Here is a 21616-nt window from a genome sequence, read left to right on the forward strand (position 1 = left end):
GGGGGGGGGGGGGGGGGGGGATCAGAATCAAAATCAGAATCAATTTTAATGTCATTTAAACCTGAACAAGGTTTATAAGACACGCATGCAAAGTTACATGAAACCACGCTCGCACAAAAAAAGCAAAACAAAAATAGATAAATATTGAACAAGACATTGAATCACTCTTGCACGCTGTGGCGTTTTTGACAGCAGTTACTGACAAATTTCCCAGTCCCACAAGTTTGTCTTCCAGTATTAGCTGACTGGGTTTAATAATATTTGGAATGTATTTTTGAATTTTTTGCCAGTATGAATTCTATTCTAATTTCTTTGTATAATTCGCCGAGTCATCTCACTGTAAGAAATGAAATTCATCCTCTATTGTTTGACATTGTAAACATAGTCTCCTTTCTTTTGGAATGTTGAAATATCGGCCTTTTTCTATTGCTAAATCATGACAGGATATTCTTAATTTGCACAATGTGTGTGTGTGTGTGTGTGTGTGTGTGTGTGCGTCACACACACACACACACACACACACACACACACACACACACACCGTCACACACACACACTACACCGGTGAAACGGTACTGCATACAACCGTGGCACACACACACACACACACACACACACACACACACATACACCGTGGGGCACTGACTGAACGGCTTCAACCTGCATGAGTTCACGCAGCGCGCGCACCGGCTGACACACCGCGGTGACGTGCACACTCCGGCTTTGCCTGGGGGACTTTGTAGTCATTAAACTGAACCGTGCGTAGAGAAGTACTATCATATCGGTAAACTGAGGTTTTTCAATATTCACAGCGCAGAACTTATGGCTATATTAATGGGATTAAATCACTTTCTATATCTCCCCATACCATATTTCAAGTGTTATTTTGTGTCGATTCTAAATCTGTTTTACAAGCATTAAAATCTTTTATTTTGAAGACAAGAGGAGAACTCGTAACAGAAATACGTCATATAATTCATGTTTTTACCACTGATCCGTGGTACAAAAATGAATTTTTGTTGGATCCCTTCTCACAAAGGGATCGTGGGAACTTGAATGAGCAGGATGGATGGCTGTGCGAAAAACTGAGGTGCAATGAACATTTACGATGCCATAGAAATTCGTATTCCATATTCATTACAAGAAGGTTATTCTCTGCTGGAGAAAACTTGCTGGAACCATGTCAATAAAGTAAAACAGGAGTCTGATCCTGACAGAGAAATTACTGACAAAAGCTCGCGAAAAAAATGATCGCATGTTTCCTCAAGTTTAAAACAAAAGGATATCACAGTAGCAGGAGGCTCACTAGTCTAATATACAGACTACGACTGGATGCCATAAAAACAAAGTATGCTTCATATATGACTTGCATTTGCGACACTGATGAAATTAGTGCCCTCGTGCATATCATCTACTAAATGTGAACAGTTAAAATCATATTTACCTATGTCCTTTACAAAATCTGCACTGGTTCCGCATCTGCTTCCACTAGAAATGTCTTATATGATAAGTCAACATGCATTTGAAATAGTTCAGAGTTTAATTTGGAGCCGGCCAATTCATGGCTCTTTGTTGTGATCATAGTCTACTGGTTGACCGTAACTACGACGTTTATTTTATTTCGTTTATTTTTATTTATTTTTATTTTTTAAATATTTTTTAATGCTAATCAGTTGATGAGAGAGGAACAGGGAAAGTAGTGATAATTTAAGGCATGGGTGGACGGTGGGGGAAATAAAGGATTTTCGTCTAAAATCAGTCATAAATGTGGATAGACGTTAAGCAAAAGAACGAACGAACTCTTTGTTTTTTCTCTCTTTCTTTTTTTTTACGTACTGGCACATACCCTCGGGCGGATGCCGTACTCAGCAAGGCCACGGCGCTGCCGGCACCGGCTACCAGCCGAGCAATTACACTACTTGATAATTTCTCCCATCTGATGATGACGATACTGAACAATATATAACACTACTCAGTACTACGCACTACTAGTGCTTCCACTACTACTGTACACACTACTACTACCGACTAATAATAATAATAATAATAATAATAATAATAGAGAGAGTTTAATTCACTTAATTTCGTCAGTTTTACCGTAAAACGAAAATTAAAATTCATTTCTGTCACTTCAGTGTTTTTTTGGGTTTTTTTGTTGATTCACATGAAACTGAAGACACGGCGCACACACACACACACACACACACACACACACACACACACACACACACACACACACCGACTACAAGACTGGAAGCTGAGTTTAGTAATACTGACCTGTATGTACGGGCACTGAGTACATCCATCATCAGTGAAACTTTTTGCGGTTTTTCCAGGTACATATTTCTCATGCAAACCTGGACTCCAATCCCACTTTCAACTGTTTGTAGGAGGGCTATTTGCGGGCATTCTGACGTACTGATGACAGCCACATCTAGGAGAGCGTGTGACGTTGCTCAACCTAATCTCTCTCTCTCTCTCTCTCTTTTTTTGGGGGGGGGGGGGGGGGTGCATGGTTTGATCTTTTTCCTTCATGATATGATGATGTTTGTATCATGATTATGTAGATGTACATGTTTATTATGTAGATGTTTAAATGTGAATGTGAATGTCATGTCTTTATTTCTTCATCTCTTTGCTACTTTGTGGATGTTTTGATTCATTTTCATTTTCCATTTGCCCTGAGGGCTGGATGAAAAAAAGCACATGTATGCTTATTCCACTTACCTCAATAAAAAACTTCGCTCGTTCGTTCGTTCGTTCGTTCGTTCTCTCTCTCTCTCTCTCTCTCTCTCTCTCTCTCTCTCTCTCTCTCTCTCTCTCTCTCTCTCTACCTACACACACACACACACACACACACACACACACACACACATATATATATATATATATATATATCTTCAGGCGAGGATGCTAAGAAGCCTATACGGTGACTGATGTTATGATGACAATGATAATATGAAATACACCATATGCACATTGACAGACTCGAAAGCAAATAAATTGAAGTTGAGAGATTTTTTAAAGTCAAATATTTACCTCCGATACGAAACAAAGATCGGCACAGGTTGAGAACACATAGACAGTCAATCCACGCACAACGGTAAAGCTGATCCAGATGAATAAAAAGGCATTGGAAGCAAACATTTTCTGCAACTTTCGTTATCTGGAAGGGCGACAGTGATTGCCTCCCTTCACAAGCGTGTGTTGTGCAGCAGGTGAGAGAATGAAATGTTCAAGTCTGAAGAGAAAAAAAAAATCATGTTATGTTTCATTATCCGGTTGAAAATTGTGATCTGGTGCATTAACCCGCAACGCTAGAAACAAGGATATTCGTTTCGTGAAATGTTAACATGCCATTGGTGTTGAACTGAAAGTGATCACTGTCGGGTTGTTCGACTTCCCTCTCGCCTCTCTAAAAAAAGTGTCACTGTGCAAATATATTACCCTATTTTTGTAATAAGTGACAACGATTTTAAGTATATTATGGTGTCCTTGCCTAATGTAGTTGTTGAAAAGGAACAAAGCATTCCAGACTGATGTGGGATTAGAGAGAGAGAGAGAGAGTGAGAGATGGGACGGGGGTGGGGGGTTGATCATGGGTTGTTTCCCTTCTGTCTGGTGTTTGTCGCAAAATGGGAGAAAAACATCAACCTGTTTTATTCTTTCTAATAATCAAGATTATTCAGTGACTGAAATCATATTAAAGTGAGATAATGATCGATCTGGGGAAGAGTAATAAAACAAAACATGAATTTGTGTGTGTTCTTGTACGACTGGCGACATGTTGCTATGGGCAACCAGTTCCGCTTTCAGCGTTTTGAGGGAAGAAGTGTTTGTGATGTGTTTGATTCTTTGAAAAATATGTCTTAAATCAAAACCTGTTCCAAGATAAGTTCAAAATGACAGACATATTGTGTAGATGGCTCAACGACGAGCTCAGCATTTCCCAGAGAGTTGGTGTGTTGTTTATTTTTTAGTTGAATCATTTATTCGCAGCAATGTGCACTTGTATCACACATTGGGACTATCATTATGGCAGCGTGCAGGAATCATATTATGTGGATGAATTTGGAGTTTATGTCCGGACGTTGTGTGTGTGTGTGTGTGTGTGTGTGTGTGTGTGTGTGTGCGTGTGTTTTCCTTTCAGTTCATTTTCTTGATTCAGTACCATGACCAGATCATGATCTCAGCCTTGATGATGCTAGATGTTAAATGTGTTCACACACAATCATGTGCAGAATAATTTCTGTTTCTCTGACACTCACTGTCAGTCTGTCTGTATCCCCTCTTTCACACAGGCTTTCTATAATGCATAATTAAAGTTTCAAGAGCCCTGTACATTGTATGTGTGTGTGTGTGCTGAGTGCATGCTATACACAATGCCTGTTTATTGTCTCATCATCTCAGTGGCAAGCAATCAGACGCCACCTAAGGTCTTGTGGAGGGGGAGAAAATACTGGCGAATTTGGGGTTTGGTCTAGTGCATTCAGATTGTCTTGTTTCCTGGGCAGACACATTACCACTAAGCACCACTCAATAAAAAACAAAAACAAAAAACAACTTTATACACAGTTAAATGTCAATGAAATAACTATTCTTGGATATGTAACTTCTTGAGGGCCATTCAATAGGTGGACATCTTTTCTGTCAGTTTTATAAATGACATGAATGCTGTAGAATGATACAAACATAAAAGAGACAATTTCCATTTTACAGTATTGATGATGATCTTGTAAAGATGTTTTCTTTGACAAATGATATACGAAGTGTTTTCAGAATGATTTCATGAATATTTCTATGTTTCATATTAAGATACTGATGTGAATAACAAAATTGTTTATAAGCATCTGTAAGCATGAAAGAGATTTATAATCAGATGTAGATGATGTATACAGGCTTTTTTTTTTTCAGAACAAGCTACCTTTGCCAAGGAATTTTCCTCAGGTTACTTGATAGGTGAAGTTCTGAGCAAATATCAGCTTCAGGATGACTTTGACCAGTTTTCCACGAGCAGGTAATTATCAGTTTCTATCCCAAACAACCTTATGAAATAAGAACACAGCCTTTCAGTACATATTTCATTTATGAACATGTGTGGACATATGTGTGATATATTTATCCACATGACACTTACGTAAGTATGCAAAAGATACATACTTTGTGACTAAATGTGACATTTATACACAAACATACATACACATTCAAATAAAACACATACAACCACAATTATAGAAACATTTGGATAAACATGCTTGAATACATGCCCACACAAACACACATACATAAACACAAACATGCACAGACACATACAGACACACATACACACACATGCACACATGGACACATGCACACAGACATGCACACATGCATGCACACATTCATACATGTTTGCATATATATGCACACATTCATGCACATGCGCACAAGCACACACACATGCACACACACACACATATGCACACACACTTGCATATGCACACATTCATGCATATGCATACATTCATGTACACAGACACAGACATACACACACACACACACACACACACACACACACACACACACACACACACACATATTCATGTGTATGTGCCATCACATGATGGTATTTGTAAAAAAACAAATTGATTTTATTGACAAGTAACATACTTATCAAGACTGAAAGAAGGACTTGGAATCCACTAAAATCTATTAGCTTTGTGTTTATGCTTCTGTATTTTATATCTGTGTCAGTGAGCATCTGTGAATGTGTGTGCATGCATTTGTTTCTTTAAATATATATATGTGTGAATGTGTGTATATGTGTGTATGTATGTATGTGTGTGTGTGTTTTCTGTGTGTATGTGTGTGGATATGTGTGTGTCTCAGTGTTTGTGCGTGTGTGTGTGTGCATGAAAGTAAGTGTGTGTATGTGTCTGTGTGTGACCTGGCCATTGATTTTTTTTTTTTTAATTTTTTTTTATCAATAGAGCATGATTTTTTCCCAATGATTGAAACTGTCAGCAAACAATGAAACAGACAAACAGACAGACAGGGAGACTGACAGAAAGGAAAAAAATTGTTCCCCAGGACGGCAGACTCCAAGCTCAACAACTTCACCCGCCTGGAGCCTGTGCTTCACCTGCTGGGGATTCCCTTTGACACCAACGTCGCCCGTGATGTGATGACAGAGAAACATGGCATGGCCACTCGCCTGCTGTACCAAATGTACATCGCTCTCACCAACAAGAAGAAGGCCAACCTGACTGGCGTTGCCATGGAAACCCAGCGCCCAGCTGCCCCTGCCAAACTGAACGCCATTGAGAGTGGAATCTATAAGGAGGTAAAGAGGTGTCACCCGTGTCGACCCTTGGGAAAGGGATGTTTGTATATGGTATGTCCGTATTTTCATACTGATGCAATCTTTAAAAGGATGGTGATTCCTTTTTTAACAAAATGTGTGGAGTAATGAGTTATAAATACTGAGGTTTATTTTTTACTGACATTATTTCCAAACTTTTTTTTCTTGTATACAAGTGTGGAAGAACACACAGCAGCTAAATTCTGGTGTTTTTTTTTTAATGTTCTTCTTTTTTTTTTTTTTTTAGAATAAGGGATCGTTGCTGGAAAAGCAAAACAACAATTGGTATTGAAGTGTGTTTGCGTGTGCTATATTCATTAACTAAATGTATTAGCATAGTCAAAAGCCCAATGGCAAAACGTGAGAGTCTGTGTTGTGCTTTTTTTTTTCATTGGGGTTTTTCAGGCTTTTTACAGATCAGTACAATTTTGAGTGTCTGGTGCAATTGCAAGTGAGCTGTGCATAAAGTGATCCCAGTGTCTTTTGTATTGCTAATCAAACCATACAATTAAAAAAAACCAGTTTTCCTCTTCTGTTTGAACTGTCATATGTTTTCTTCTTGAATGCTGTGTTCAGCAAACTGAGGAGGAGGTAATCCTTGCTTTTGAGCTGCATGTATATATATGATTCAGTGTCACTGTTCAGCTATCATCATATCAGTTGTAGAACAGTCATGCACTATTGTTTTTCTTTTTCTTTTTATGTGGTAGTCCGATACACTTATGTTAAAAATGTATTGGTCATATTATGTTTGTAGGATAAAATTGCGATGGTTATGTAACAGAATCAAGACATGTTTGTTTTGCCTGCTCACATGTTTGTTTATTTGGTATAAAATATTAAGTGAATAGTAAAGCTTTTGTTTTTTATTCTTTTTATTTTGCTATTTGTCAGTCATATCTTTCATTCAATAGTCACAAGAGGAAATTGTTCACAAGCTTCATGCATGAGCACAGTCGTTTATGTTGCCAAATCTGTAATTTATGAATACAGCTTGCGCTTTCAAAAAGAAGAGACCTGTACAGTTTGTTGCCTTCCCCCCCTGACTGTTGTACACATTTGGCTTTAAATGATACTTTTGAAGATCCGAGAGACTTTAGATAACATTCAGTTCAGATTTCTATGCCCAATTTTTTACCAGTCAGTGAATGAGTGATGCCCTGTATTTTGTTAGCCAGCATGTTTGCCTGAGCTTGTATGCTGTGGCTTCCCATGAGTGTGGTCTCTGTCTGCCTGTCTGTCAATCTGATTTTGCGTACCTTTTCCAGCACCAAACGTTAGAGTTTATTTTTCCCTTCAAAGCAATGCACAAAACTGTATTTATTCCATTGTTAATGTTGTATTTTTTTTGTCTTCCTTTACACGTTCATAGGCTACAGCTCCCACATTCATTCCATGAGCAAGCTTTTACATGTATGACCATTTTTAACCCTGCCATACTCCCATACTTTGGAGATATGCATGCTGGGTATGTTTGTGTTTCCATAACCAACTGAACACTTGGTCTTTGACCTGCATATTTCATTTTCTGCATGTATATACACACGGAGGGAATAAAGGCACCATCAGGTCTGCATGTACGTTGTTGACCTGGGAGATCAGAAAAATCTCCATGCTTAACCCTCAAAAGGTCCTGGTACTGGAACAGAACCCAGGACACTCAGAAAGTCCAGTACTCAAAACTGCCTGGTTATTAGACCTGTCAGATTTCATTCTATTTTTACAAGAATTCAAAACAACAAAAAAAGAAAAGAAAAAAAAAAAGAAGACTTTCTTGGGTTTTCAGAGCATCATTTGCTTATGTTTCAATTTATAAAAAAAAACAACAACCAAAAAACAAACCCACCAATATCATCTTCAAGATGGCATTGTGTAGAATGCCATACAGGTATGAAATGTTTATTGTGGTTGCTGAACGGGGAGAAGCTTGACATAATGTCTCTTTTCTGTGTTTTAGCTATTTATTTGTTTCATGTTTTTTTGTCGGCCTCTTTTTTTCTTTTTGTAAACAATTTGTCATCTATTTTTGTTTTAAGAAGTTTTGGGGTTGACAAGGAATTTGTTAGATTCTTTATTGTGGAACTTAAATGTACCCAGCACAGGAGTGGTTAAACTTAGTTTTGGTAATGTGGTTATGTTGTTGCTAACCTCTAATTTCATAATTACTGGGGTATGTTATTAGAATTAGAAGATACAGGAAGCAGTTTCTTGACTTTGTTAGGTACATGAAAAATAGAAACTTAATGGCTTGCTCAGTCTGTTGCAGTAATTCTTACAGAGTATTAGCTTCATACTTTCATCTCGGACTCTTTTACAGCTAGCTCAAGTTAAGGAGTGAAAATGTGTGTGTGTGTGTGTCTGTGTGTCTGCGCACGCACGCAAGTGTGTGGTGTGTGTGTGCATGCAGATATTTGTGTGTGTGTGTGTGTGTGTGTGTGTGTGTGTGTGTGTGTGTACATGTTTGTGTGTCTGTGTGTTTTAATTATATACATGTTTGTGTGTGTGTTTTTTGATTATTTCAATGATTGTCATATCAATTGTGGTGGTGTTCTTGGCCCAGTCCATGTCAAAAACGGTATTGTTGAGCATTCACGCTTTCTGTCAAATATGTGATCATAATGATAATTCTGTTTTTGCAAAACATTTTTCTGTGATTAAAAAACAAAATTATCTGTTAATCCAAAATGAAATCTTTTCCGTTTGTTACACTTTCTGTTTATTGAATCCTGTAATCTCACCTCTCTGCACAATTTGTTTACATAAATTTCAGGCATGTTTTGTTAGCTCTTGGCACTCTTTAGTGATCAGATCTCGTTGACTCTGTGCACCTGCTGGTGACATCTCTGTCTGAACATCATTATTCCAGAGGCTCAAGCACATTACACCCCGTCAGACGGATCTGAACCTGGAGCAAGTGGCATCCCGTTTCCATGAGCACCAGATCAAGATGGAGCAAACAGCGTTCCGGGAAAGGCTTATGGAGACGGAAGCGCGACTGAACCAGCAACAGAACCATCGTCAGACGTTGCTGGAGAGACGCCGGATGTTGCATGATCAGCAGAGTGAGATGGTGGCCAAACTGAGGTGAGCATTTGTGTTCGTTTGATTGGTTGACAAGAATGTCTTGAAGTCAGGAGAAAGTGTTTATCTGGTTGCTGAGAATGTCCTGAAGACAGGAGATATTGTTTAACTGGTTGCTGAGAATGTCCTGAAGTCAGGAGATATTGTTTAACTGGTCGCTAGAATGTCCTGAAGTCACAAGATATTGTTTAACTGGTCACTGAGAATGTCCTGAAGTCATGAGATATTGTTTAACTGGTCACTAAGAATGTCCTGAAATCATGAGATACTGTTTAACGGGTCGCTAAGAATGTCCTGAAGTCATGAGATATTGTTTAACTGGTCGCTAAGAATGTTCTGGTCATGAGATACTGTTTAACTGGGCGCTAAGAATGCCCTGAAGTCATGAGATAACGTTAAACTGGTTGCTGAGAATGTCCTGAAGTCAGAAGAAACTGTTTAACTTGTTGCTACGAAGATCCTGAAATCAGGAGATTACGTTTATTCAACTGGTAGCAACAAATGTCTCAAAGTCAGGAGATTCTGTTTATCTGGTAGCTAAGAATGTCCTGAAGTCGTGAGAGAGAGAGAGAGAGAGAGAGAGAGAGAGAGAGAGAGAGAGAGAGACAAGACAAGACAAAAGACAAGACAAGACAAATTCTTTATTTCGAGGATAATAGATAAGCACTGGTGTGCTTTTTTTTTTTTTTTTTTTACAGAGAGAGACACAGAGAGAGAGAGAGAGAGAGAGAGAGAGAGAGAGGAAAAAAATATCTTGTATCAAAGATGTGCCAAACATTATTCTAGAGTGTGTGTGTGTGTGTGTGTGTGTGTGTGTGTGTGTGTGTGTGTGTGAATCTAGTATGTTTTTTTTTTTTCAATTAACTGGTCTTAAATATTTGTGTGTTTGTTAGTGTTTTTAAAAATGAATATCTTTCCCTTTCTCTTTCCTTTTTTTTTTTCTATTTCCTGTTTTGTGGTTGTTGTTGTTTTTCATTTTCTTTTATTGTTCTCTCTATTGTTCTTTCTCTTTTCTTTTTTTGTTCTTGAAATAAGGAACATGCTTTTCTTTCTTCCATTAAACAAATGTACTTGAACATGGACCAGAGGGTTAAATGTAATCTCTTTTTATAAAACTTTTTTTGTGATTCAAGGGCAGCGAAGGTGAACATACCCAAGGCACCGGCAAGACCAGGCAAAACTTTGGAAGAGTTGAGAACGCTGAGAATGAAAAAAGAGGCAGAGGTAAATCTGTTTTAAGAAGCAGCTTGTTCACCATTTTGCAAGTGTATTTCAAATAACTGTCTGGAACATCTTGATTGTACAGTTGGCACTGAATGAGTGCATGCATGAAGTGATGCCAAAAGGCTAAATTCTGTGAGTTTTGAGACAATGAAGTTGTGTCTTATGTCAAAGTGATATAAAATTGATATACTGAACAGATCTGAATTTGCATCACAGCTGTAAGGAGCCTATTGTTTAAGATAATATGACATGAACTGTGTTACTTTGCAGGTTGGTGATTTTTTGGTTGGTTGTTGTTATTATTGTTTTCCAGATGTAACAAGAGTTTTGTGTTGAATGTGATTGAAATTTTTATTTAGTAGGGCAGGCCTGATATGGCGCTGTGTAGTCAGCTAGACTATAAACAGAAATGTCAGTGTCAAGCTGTTGACGTTTTTATTTAGTTGGGGGTTGTCCTGATATGGCCCTGTTTTGTTTGTTTGTTTGTTTGTTTTTGTGTGTGTGCGTGCTTAGAGTTGACTTCATGAAGATTTTGCGCCTCATAAATATTATTATTAGTAGTAGTAGTAGTATTTTTATGCATTTATCAATTATTTTCTTTATTTTATTTCTTTATTTCTTTATTTCTTTATTAATAAAATTTTTCTTTCAAGGCCTAAGTGTAATGGGTTATGCTGCTGGTCAAGCATCTGCTTGGCAGATGTGGTGTACCATATATGGATTTGACCGAACACAGTGATGCCTCCTTGAGCTACTGATACTGATACTGGCCCTGTGTAGTCACCTAGACTATAAGCCATAGTGTCAGTGTCAAGCTAAGTGAATGGAACCCACAAACAGACCTACTGACTCTCACTGAATGACTTGATGACTCACACTCTCAAAGATGCGATGCCTACACAGTTTAAACACTCAACAATACAGCCAGTCAAGGCAAGGATCAATGAAACCTCTCATGCTGACAGTAAGAATCTGTGATGCCACTGGATATAGCCAACAAAACTTACAACAACCTGCCTCCCCTCTCTCTACTTTCCCCTGACTTCCCTCCAATCTTTCAGAAAGAAAATGCATTTCACACCCACACTTGCATTACAATGTGTTTTCCCATTTATAAGTATTTGATTGACATGTGAGTCCCTGAGTATGCATGGCAAAATAAGAATCCAATACCAATACAGTGCTTTTGTTTTATTTTGTAAAGCCTACATGTACATTTGAATTCATCTAATGGCAGAAATTATTTATTCATTCACTTGCGTCCAGATTTTGAAAATGTATTCTAGAAAGAGAAAAAAAAATGCTTGACAGATTTCATTAACACTGTGTCAGATTCCTACCTGTCTTCATTTAAAAAAACAACAACTGTTTATTATGCTCTTGTGGATGTTATAAGGCATGTTTGTGAACATGTCTTTTTTTTATTTCCTCTTTTCAGAGTACAATGAAAGCTATCACTGACTTCGAAAACAAGTTGAATATGATCAATCCTGCTGATGAATCAAGGTAATCTATATTTTCCCATGTATGTTGAATGCCTGAATAGTTTTCAGTTGCTTTTATGCATGTACATACACACACAGACACAGACACACAGACACACACACACACACACACACACACACACACACATATAAGTGTGTGTGTGTGTGTGTGTGTGTGTGTGTGTGTGTGTGTGTGAGCATGTATAAGTGTACCTGTGTCTGTGTGGGTGTGTTAATGTGTGTGTTCTTATTTTTGAAGTTTGGGTGTGTTCTTATTTTTGATCATGTTTATTACCAGTAAAAAGTGGAAGCAAAAGTTTCTAAGCTTTGACAAATTTCACCAATAAAAGTCTGTTAAGATGAAAAAAAAAGTCAGTGAAAGTGAAATTATCATAGATGAGACCAAGGGTCTAAATATCAAGAGGAAAAAGTAAATGACGAAAACAAATAAATTCTTCTTCGTCTTCTTTCTTAACTTGGTGAAGAGCTGCACAGAAGAACTGTTAGCTAGATTCTTCCACATGTAAAGAATTCCTGAATATATAAAGAAAAAAATCCCACAGCGAAATGAAAAAAAAAAGACTTTCTATCCCTTCCTTCCTGCTGCAGTGATCAGCTTGATGTTGCCTACATCCTGAAGAGAGAGGAGGACAGAGCTGACACCCTCAACTTCATCAAAGTGTCCTCCAATGATGAGTACATCGGCAAGATCCGCAAACGTCTCAACGATGATGCCTCTGCTCGAGAGATACGAGAAAAGCGCAGACGGAAAGTTCTGGGAGAGCAGATGGCAACCCATGAAGCACAGGAGGTCAGTATACAATTCCAGTGCTGCAGCCTGGAAGCAGGGCACGGAGGGTGTCAACAAAAGAGGGACAGCAGTAGCGACAGGAATGATGATCATGGCGATGATTGATGATGATTTAGAAATACCCCTTGACTTAATTAAAGAGATACAGAAAGTAACACAGAATTTTTTTGGTCCAAGTGTTGCATTCAAAACTCTGAAAATTCATAAGAAAATCCAGAAATTTTACAACTTGCTCGGAAAAATTACTTCATTGACCACACAGGGAATATAATAATTTCTCAATACAATTATCTATAGAAATGAAGCACACCCTTTTTGGATATACTCCCGAGACTTAAAAAAGAGTTAGCAACATAAATCTGTCTATCTATCTATCTATCTATATCTATCTATCTACCTCTCCATCTATCTCTCTATGTGTGTGTGTATGTGTGTGTGTGTGTGTGTGTGTGTGTGTGTGTGTGTATAACTTTCTCTCAAACTTTTTTTCCTCAGGAGGCTCGTCGGGAAGAGATGATGGTGAGCCGCCTGATGCGTCAGTCGCAGCAGGAACGCCGCATCTCTGTGCAGCTGCTGCAGACCCGACACGAGAAAGAGATCATCCGCAACAACCGCATCATGCGGGAGCAGCTGTACCAGGAGCGACGACTGCGCGACTATGAAGACGCTCTCAGCAGAGAAGCAGTCAGTTGTTTTTTTTCCAGTGCTGTAGTGAATTCTAAGTTTTGTGTAGCAACTTAGCCATTATCAGCGTTGATCGAGAATGCTATGTTTTTTGTAGCAACTCACCATCAAGCTGTGCAGTTCCAGTTTTCCAATACTTAGCTCATAGATCGCTTCAGTGTGGATATTGCCTGTCACCAGGTGTCCAATTCTTAGGGAAGGCAGTAATGAAAATGCCCAGGCTAAACATGTTGTCCAAGACAGTCCATCAAAAGTAGGAATTTATGGCAAGTGACTTGTGTCCGAGTCTAAATGCATTCTAAACGGGCTGAAATTTAGTCCAGCGATTTCACAAGACTGTACTTCCTATGCAACAGACTTTGTGAAAGAAAAACTGTGCTTTTTTTTCAGTACTGCTATTGATTAGAAAGAATATCTCATGACAGAAGGTACCCATTAGAAGTGTATAATAATGATTAAGCTCTGAAAAAAAATTCTGTTTCACTTGACAGATGATTTTAGATTTGACAGATTCAGTTAGAAGCGAGCTTGAATATGTGCTATTGCAAGTACTGCTGATATCACAATGCTTTAAGTCTGGTGCTTTTTAAAGATAGCAACTTGTTAGTTGTCAAGCAAATGCATGACACATGATTGCGCTTTTTTGTGATGCCCTCTGGATGCAAATAAACCAGTGAATCTTCTGCCCAAAATCAAGTAAGGACTACCACAACATAAACATGTCACCAGATTTCTTGACAATGTTTAGGCCTAGCAGATTGGACAGAAAAGAGATGAAGTGAGTGAAAAATGCTGAAAAGGCAGGTAAATGTCCTTGACATTTTTGTTTCCAATTGACCTCTGGCTGATTGTGGAATGTTTTGTATGATAACTATGATGATAAATTTGTGTTAAAAACATGTGTGATTTTTTGCCAGGCTCTCTAGGATTTAACCCCTTTCCTACCTTTCCTTTCCCTTGCCTTTGTTTAGCTTAGCTTGTCCTATCTGTCCTGTCTGTGTTTGATTGATTGCTCTGTACACTTGTTTAGCGTCAGTGACATGTAATTATTGTGTTGCATACTTTCATGAACGATTATGTTTTAAAAATGATTGTGCTTTATGTATTTAATGTTATATGTACTTGAGCCAAAAGACAAATTTCTGTACATTTACAACAATAAAATTGTATCTTATCATCTGGTCTGATCTGATCTGATCTTTATTTGATCTGATCTGATCTTTTATCTTATCTGATTCTGATCTTTTATTTCATTTTATTTGATCTGCTCTGATCTTTTATTTGATCTGATCTGATCTGATCTTGTCTTGCCATGCCTGGCCTTGCCTTGCCTTGCCTGGCCTTGCCTTGCCTTGCCTGGCCTTGCCTTGCCTTGCCTAACCTTACCTTATCCTATCCTATCCATTCTTACCTTACCCTATCCAGTCCTATCCTACCTTAACTTAATCTATCCTATCCTATCCTATCTTATACTTACCTTCCCTTACTTTACATTACCTTATGTTATCCTATCATGTCTATCTTTACCTCACCTCACCTCACCTCACCTCACCTCACCTCACCTTATCACGGCTGCTCTGTGCCCCCTCAGGAGCTGGCGCGGCTGAACAAGGAGGAGTACAGGAACCAGATCCAGCAGGAGGAAGAGCAGCACGCCAAGATTGCGGCCCAGCGAGCCGAGGAGCGCTACCGGCACCACTACAATTCCTGCAATGACATTATCAGTCAGATCGTTGACTTTGCTTGTAAAGTCGCAGAGTATCAGCAGCTGACAGAGAAGTGAGTGTGTTGTGTGTGTATCTGTGTGTGTGTGTGAGTAGGTGGTTGTGGGTGTGCAGGTGTTTGTTTGTGTGTGTGGGTGGGTGGGTAGGAGGGTGTGTTTGTGTGTGTGTGTGTGTGTTTGTGTGTTGTGGGTGGGAAGGGTAGGTTGGTTGATGGGTGTGTTTGTGTTTGTGTGTGTGTGTGTTGAGGATAGGTGAGGGTGGCTGGATGTGTTTGCGTGTGTGTGGATGGGTGTGGTGTGTGTATGTGGTGTGTGTGTGTGTGTACGTGGCATATGTGTGTGTGTGTGTGTGTGTGTGTGACATCGCATGACTGTGGGGTTTGTAGACAACACCAACATGACGCAGCAGAGTCATGCCTTTGAGAACCACAAACAAGTCATTCGCTCCCTTTGCTTTCTTTCCCTTCCCCTCACCGCCCGCCCCCTCCCCTCCCCCTCCCCTCCCCCCCCCCCCCCACACTACAGGCACCTGCCCAACAAGCTGATCCAGGACTGGACAGAGCTGTTTGTCAGTGGCTGCCCCCTGTATGAAACTGAACAGCAGGAGTCCATGGAACAGATCATCGATCAGAGCGAAGAAGAAGAACAACGCCAGGGGTTGCTAGACGAAGTGGACTTCAAGGAATACAAGGTATGGAGCGGTCGGTGATGGAGGAAGTCTGAGCCATAATGCAAAGTTATTTTGTTGAGCCCAGTTGAGCTTCAGTCGGTGAACCAGTTGTTGTGTTTGTTTGTTTGAGCCCAGGTGAGCTTCAGTCAGTAAACCAGTTGGCATGGGTTTGGTTGTTTTTTTTAATAGATTTTTTTTTAGCCCAGATGAGCTTCAGTCCGTAAACCAATTGATGTGGTTATTTGTTTTAGCATAGATGAGCTTCAGTCAGTAAAACCAATTGATGTGGTTATTTGTTTTAGCACAGATGAGCTTCAGTCAGTAAAGCAGTTCATGTGGTTATTTGTTTTAGCACAGATGAGCTTCAGCCAGTAAACCAATTGATGTGGTTATTTGTTTTAGCACAGGTGAGCTTCAGTCAGTAAACCAATTGATGTGGTTATTTGTTTTAGGCCAGATGAGCTTCAGTCAGTAAACCAATTGATGTGGTTATTTGTTTTAGCCCAGATGAGCCTCAGTCAGTAAACCAGTTGACAGGTTTGGTTGTTTTTTTTAGCCCACATAAGCTCCAATCAGTAAACCAGTTGATGAGGTTATTTTTAGTGGCAGTGAGCTTCTGGTAGTAAACCAGTTAAAATAATGAATTTACTTGTAGCTCAGCTGAGCTTTACTCAGTATATTGATCAGTAAGATTTTTTTTTAAAGTAGATGTGGTGTAGTGTATATATGGATAAGTATGCACACTTTGATACCCCCTTTGAAGCTGAAACTAAAAATGAAATAGAAACCCAGCCAAGCTTTTACCAGTTAACCAGTTATTTAGGTGGTTGTATTTTTTAGCCCAGTCAGCCTTCTGTCAGTAAACTGATCAGTGATGTTCTATTTTTAACCCAGTCAAGCTTCAAGAAGTAACTAATCAATGATGTTTTATTTGTGTTACGCAAGCTTCAATCAGTCAAGCACTTTTTTTTTGCTTTTTTTTTTTGCAAGCAAGATAAAGGCACCTAATTCAAACCATTGCTGCTTGCACAGGTAAATAAGTAGGTACTGAGAAATAAACCCAGTGATTTCCCTTAGGTATCTTCTTTTTTTTTTCTTTTTTTTTCATTTTTTAAAATTTCAATTTCTGGCACCAAGTAAGTTGAAGACTGATGATGATGAAAACGACTTTGTGCTCCTGTGTCCAGGCGATGACTGGGGAATGGCAGGTGCCAGAGGCATCCGACGTCACTGGCCCCCCTCGCAGCAACCCTGTGGTCGGCCACATCATCCACCGCCTCTACAACCTCGTCCATCCGCCCACAGTACAGTCCTTTGACTGTCGTTAGTTAGTTAGTTAGTTAGTTTTAACCCCTTGGTTGCTGGACCTTTAGTGAAATGACATCAGTGAGGCATGAGTTTGAAGCGCAGTCACTACTTTTTTTGTGTGTATGTACTTGCTTTTTTTTTTTTTTTTTTTTTTTTGTGCTGCCCCATCATTTGCACCGTTTTAGTGGCATTACTCCCACGCTGCTCATTCAGATTCCCCTATACACGGCCACAACCGGGTCTGTCCGTCACAGTTCCAGCGTCGGCAGTCCGCAGGGAATCATCGATGTTAGGTCTCCAGGAGGCCACACGCCAGAGGAGACCCTGCACTGCTGCTGAGTCACTTCGGTGGTGTTCAGTGGTGCCTGTTCTGATTTAATGTACTTTAGGACACCACCTACTAAGCCCCCTACTAGCAACAATAATGGCTTAGTTGCGGAGCCAGACTGAGTGAGCATCCCTCCCAGATTGGAGACCGCCACCACATCCCTCAAACAACAGCCCCCCCATGAATCTGCTGACACTGAAGACATTGACAGGACTCACCCCAAGCACAGAAGTGGAGGGGTATCAAAACTGAGGTCACCATGAGAGCAGGGCATGAAAGGCCACAGACTTTGAGACTGTTTTGTTTATATTGATGATGATGGAGGAGGGGGATGACGATGATGATGATGTTGCTATGGAGGTCCATTTTGGTTTGGGACTGCGTGACAAGGCTGTACTCTACGTTTCCTGTTATAATGATATCTCGGCGTTAACCAGGCCCGAGAGATACAGACACTTGCAGTGTTGGTCAGGTAATTAGAGCAACACACCCAAAGATGCATCCTTGAAGTGAATGACACTCAACTGTGTGGTCCCAGTCTCCCCATTTAAGCCCACAGCACACTCAACTCTGGGTAGGAGTCGGCCACGGGCTGAAAAACCCACCTCCACTGGGATTCGAACCGGCGTCCTCCCAGCCGTCAGACCACGACGCTAACCACTTCGCCACGGTGGCTGGTTACTTGCTACTTTTTGCTGAACGAAAAGAAATGCAGTCCCAAGTACCAAATAAAGAATGGTGACCAACATCCTGGCCTGTAAGCTCTGTCTTACCTCAAAAGCAAAGTGACAGCTGTATCATCAATGGTTTCTCCATTGCAATGGGAAATCATTTACAGCTTTGTCTTTTGTGAAGGACTATGACTCTCAGACCAGGAGGCAAAATTGCACTGGCTATTAGTGCTGCAGCCTTGGGGGCTAGTTGGCCTTTGGGAACCATCCATCCCAACACCGACTGCCCTAAAACCCTCTTGGCCAAGAGAGTGGGAATGTAACTGGGGCAAGACTTTCTCCACTGTCATCAAGTTCTGGCCCAGATAATCGGGACAACACTTGCCTCCTCTGCTGTTCTGATGGTCATAGTCGGACACGACCGACTATCATAAACATCTCAGTGAGATGACAGCTCTTCATTGATGGGCGTACACTTCAGCAGCACCTAAGGGGTTAACAGTAATGCGTCACTGGACGTGAACAATGTGTACGATGTGTTCCAGAAGTCTCGTCTTTTCGTTTATTTGTGTATTTTGTTTATGGATTATTTATCATATTTATTTTTCTTTTCTTTTTACTCAGCCGAATCATGCACTGCCTCTGCAGTATTGTCCGTCCATTCACAGTACAGTCTTTTGATTTGATTTCATGTGATCAGTGGACTAATTGACTGATTTCTAATGGTGATTCATCCGTGGAAATAAATAGCAGGTGTGTGATGTTCCAACAGTCTTTGCCATTCTTATTTTGCCATGTATTCATTTGTTCATTTGTTTGTTTGTTTGTTTGTTTATTTGTTTATCTGTCTGTTTATTCATATATTTATTTGTTTATTTGTTTGTTTGTTTGTTTGTTTGTTTATCTATCTATCTCTTTAATTATATATTTTTTATTTAGGTTTTTTTGTTGATAATTCTTCTTCAGTGAGAACAGCTGAAAATTCACACACAGAAATCTGTTGTGACAAAAAATCAACAAGACATGACATGACATGATATGAGAAAACAACACACCATAAAACATAACACAAGACAAGGCAATGCAATGTAATACAGTACAACACAACACATCGCAACACAACGCAACGCAACACAACACAACACAATGAATGTGTACATGTGACATGTTTCAGCCTCCACCCCCTCCCCCTCAGTATCCTCCCTTCCCCATCCGTGCCTGTGTGGTGGGTAAGCTGTTCAGTGGCAAGACCACCGTCATCAAGAAGCTGGCCGAAGGTGGGTACACATGTACTGATATCTGTTCTTTTGTCATGCTTGTGAAGGCCTGGTCAAGGTACACATGTACTTCTGATATCTGTTCTTTTGTCATGCATGTGAAGGCCTAGTAAAGGTACACATGTACTTCTGACATCTATTCTTTTGTCATGAGTGTGAAGGCCTGGTAAAGGTACACATGTACTTCTGATATCTGTTCTTTTGTCATGCATGTGAAGGCCTAGTAAAGGTACACATGTACTTCTGACATCTATTCTTTTGTCATGAGTGTGAAGGCCTGGTAAAGGTACACATGTACTACTGCATCTGTTCTTTTATCATGCTTGTGAAGGCCTGGTAAAGGTACACATGTACTTCTGCATCTGTTCTTGTCATGAGTGTGAAGGCCTGGTAAAGGTACACATGTAATTCTGCATCCTTTTGTCATGCTTGTGAAGGCCTGGTAAAGGTACACATGTACTTCTGCCATTGTTCTTGTCACATGTGTGAAGGCCTGGTAAATGTACACATGTACTACTGCATCTGGTCTTTTGTCATGCTTGTGAAGGCCTGATAAAGGTACACATGTACTTCTATACATCTGTTCTTGTCATGTGTGTGAATGCCTGCTGGAGGTAGACAGATACTTCTGTGTCTGTTCTTGCTGTATGTGTGAAAGCCTGGTAAAGGTACACATATACTTCTGCATTTGTTCTTGTGTCGTTCTTGTGAAAGCCTGGTAAAGGTACATATTTACTTCTGTGCCTGTTCTTGTCACTTGTGTGAAGGCCTTGTAAAGGTATGCATTATACTTCTGCATCTGTTCTTGTCACGTGTGTGAAGCCCTGATAAAGGTACACATTGAACTTCTGCATCTGTTCTTGTCACTTGTGTGAAGGCCTTGTAAAGTTACACATTGAACTTCTGCATCTGTTCTTGTCACATGAGTGAAGCCCTGATAAAGGTACACATGTAACTTCTGCATCTGTTCTTGTCATGAGTGAAGGCCTGATAAAGTTACACATTGAACTTCTGCATCTGTTCTTGTCATGAGTGAAGGCCTGATAAAGTTACACATTGAACTTCTGCATCTGTTCTTGTCATGAGTGAAGGCCTGATAAAGTTACACATTGAACTTCTGCATCTGTTCTTGTCATGAGTGAAGGCCTGATAAAGTTACACATTGAACTTCTGCATCTGTTCTTGTCATGAGTGAAGGCCTGATAAAGTTACACATTGAACTTCTGCATCTGTTCTTGTCATGAGTGAAGGTTTTATATATTTGAAAACACCAAGAGGAATATGAGACAGCTCTGAAACATTATTATCATTATGATGATGATGATTATCATTATCATTGAGAGAGCTTCAGGACAGTCGTTGTTGGGATGGTCCCCCAAAGATCAACCCAAGGCTGCAGTACTTAAAGAGCCAGTACAGTAGTGCCTCCTAGTTTGTTTTTTGAGAGTCATAGTCCTTTGCAAAAAGTTCAGAAAAAAGTTAAACATCACATAGCCTTTTACGGTCATAGAGGAAGTGAATACATATTCACATTGTCTAGGGCTCAGCATAGGAAGGTGCATGGGGCCCAGTCATCTCCTTCCGCCGTTTTCACCTTGTCCAAGCGAAGTCAGGTACCCATTCATACCTGGGTAGAGTCAGGAAAATCGCAGTAAAGTGCCTTTACCAAGGACACAGCACTTTGCCAAAACAGGGCCTCGAACCCTGAACACTAAGTGTACAACACTAGAAGTCCACTGCCTAACAGATTCTTCCTTGGCTAGATTGTAAATGAATTCCTTATCATTATCATTACTGCTATACCTGGCCTGACCCAATCCCAGCAGCCCGGAAGCTCTACTGATGACTGAGAGGATCAGCGACGTACTGCCACCTTTGTCGAGGAGACGGGGGATTAATGACGAACGAGACAACAATTACTGCTATTATTGTCATTGTGTTTGTGTGTGGTATGATTGTGGTGCGTGTGTGTGCTTGTGTGTGTGTGTGTGTGTGTGTGCATATGCATGAGTATG

General features: G+C 39.9%; 1 protein-coding gene across 2 annotated transcripts in view; it reads left to right on the plus strand.

Annotated features, from left to right (window-relative positions):
* The first annotated feature begins 3820 nt into the window (after window positions 1–3820).
* Window positions 3821–21616, plus strand: part of LOC143280056 (sperm flagellar protein 2-like) — a 79374-nt gene continuing 61578 nt past the window's right edge. For both annotated transcript variants that reach the window (XM_076584545.1, XM_076584546.1), the window contains exons 1-12: window positions 3821–3960; window positions 4915–5017; window positions 6070–6322; window positions 9207–9424; window positions 10555–10645; window positions 12084–12151; window positions 12739–12940; window positions 13436–13624; window positions 15216–15403; window positions 15873–16038; window positions 17205–17321; window positions 19499–19601. In XM_076584545.1, coding sequence (XP_076440660.1) covers window positions 3903–3960; window positions 4915–5017; window positions 6070–6322; window positions 9207–9424; window positions 10555–10645; window positions 12084–12151; window positions 12739–12940; window positions 13436–13624; window positions 15216–15403; window positions 15873–16038; window positions 17205–17321; window positions 19499–19601 — 1756 coding nt within the window. In that variant the 5' untranslated portion in view covers window positions 3821–3902. The remainder of the gene's footprint in view (window positions 3961–4914; window positions 5018–6069; window positions 6323–9206; window positions 9425–10554; window positions 10646–12083; window positions 12152–12738; window positions 12941–13435; window positions 13625–15215; window positions 15404–15872; window positions 16039–17204; window positions 17322–19498; window positions 19602–21616) is intronic.

This window comes from Babylonia areolata, chromosome 3 (genome assembly GCF_041734735.1).
Source record: "Babylonia areolata isolate BAREFJ2019XMU chromosome 3, ASM4173473v1, whole genome shotgun sequence".
NCBI lineage: Eukaryota > Metazoa > Mollusca > Gastropoda > Neogastropoda > Buccinidae > Babylonia > Babylonia areolata.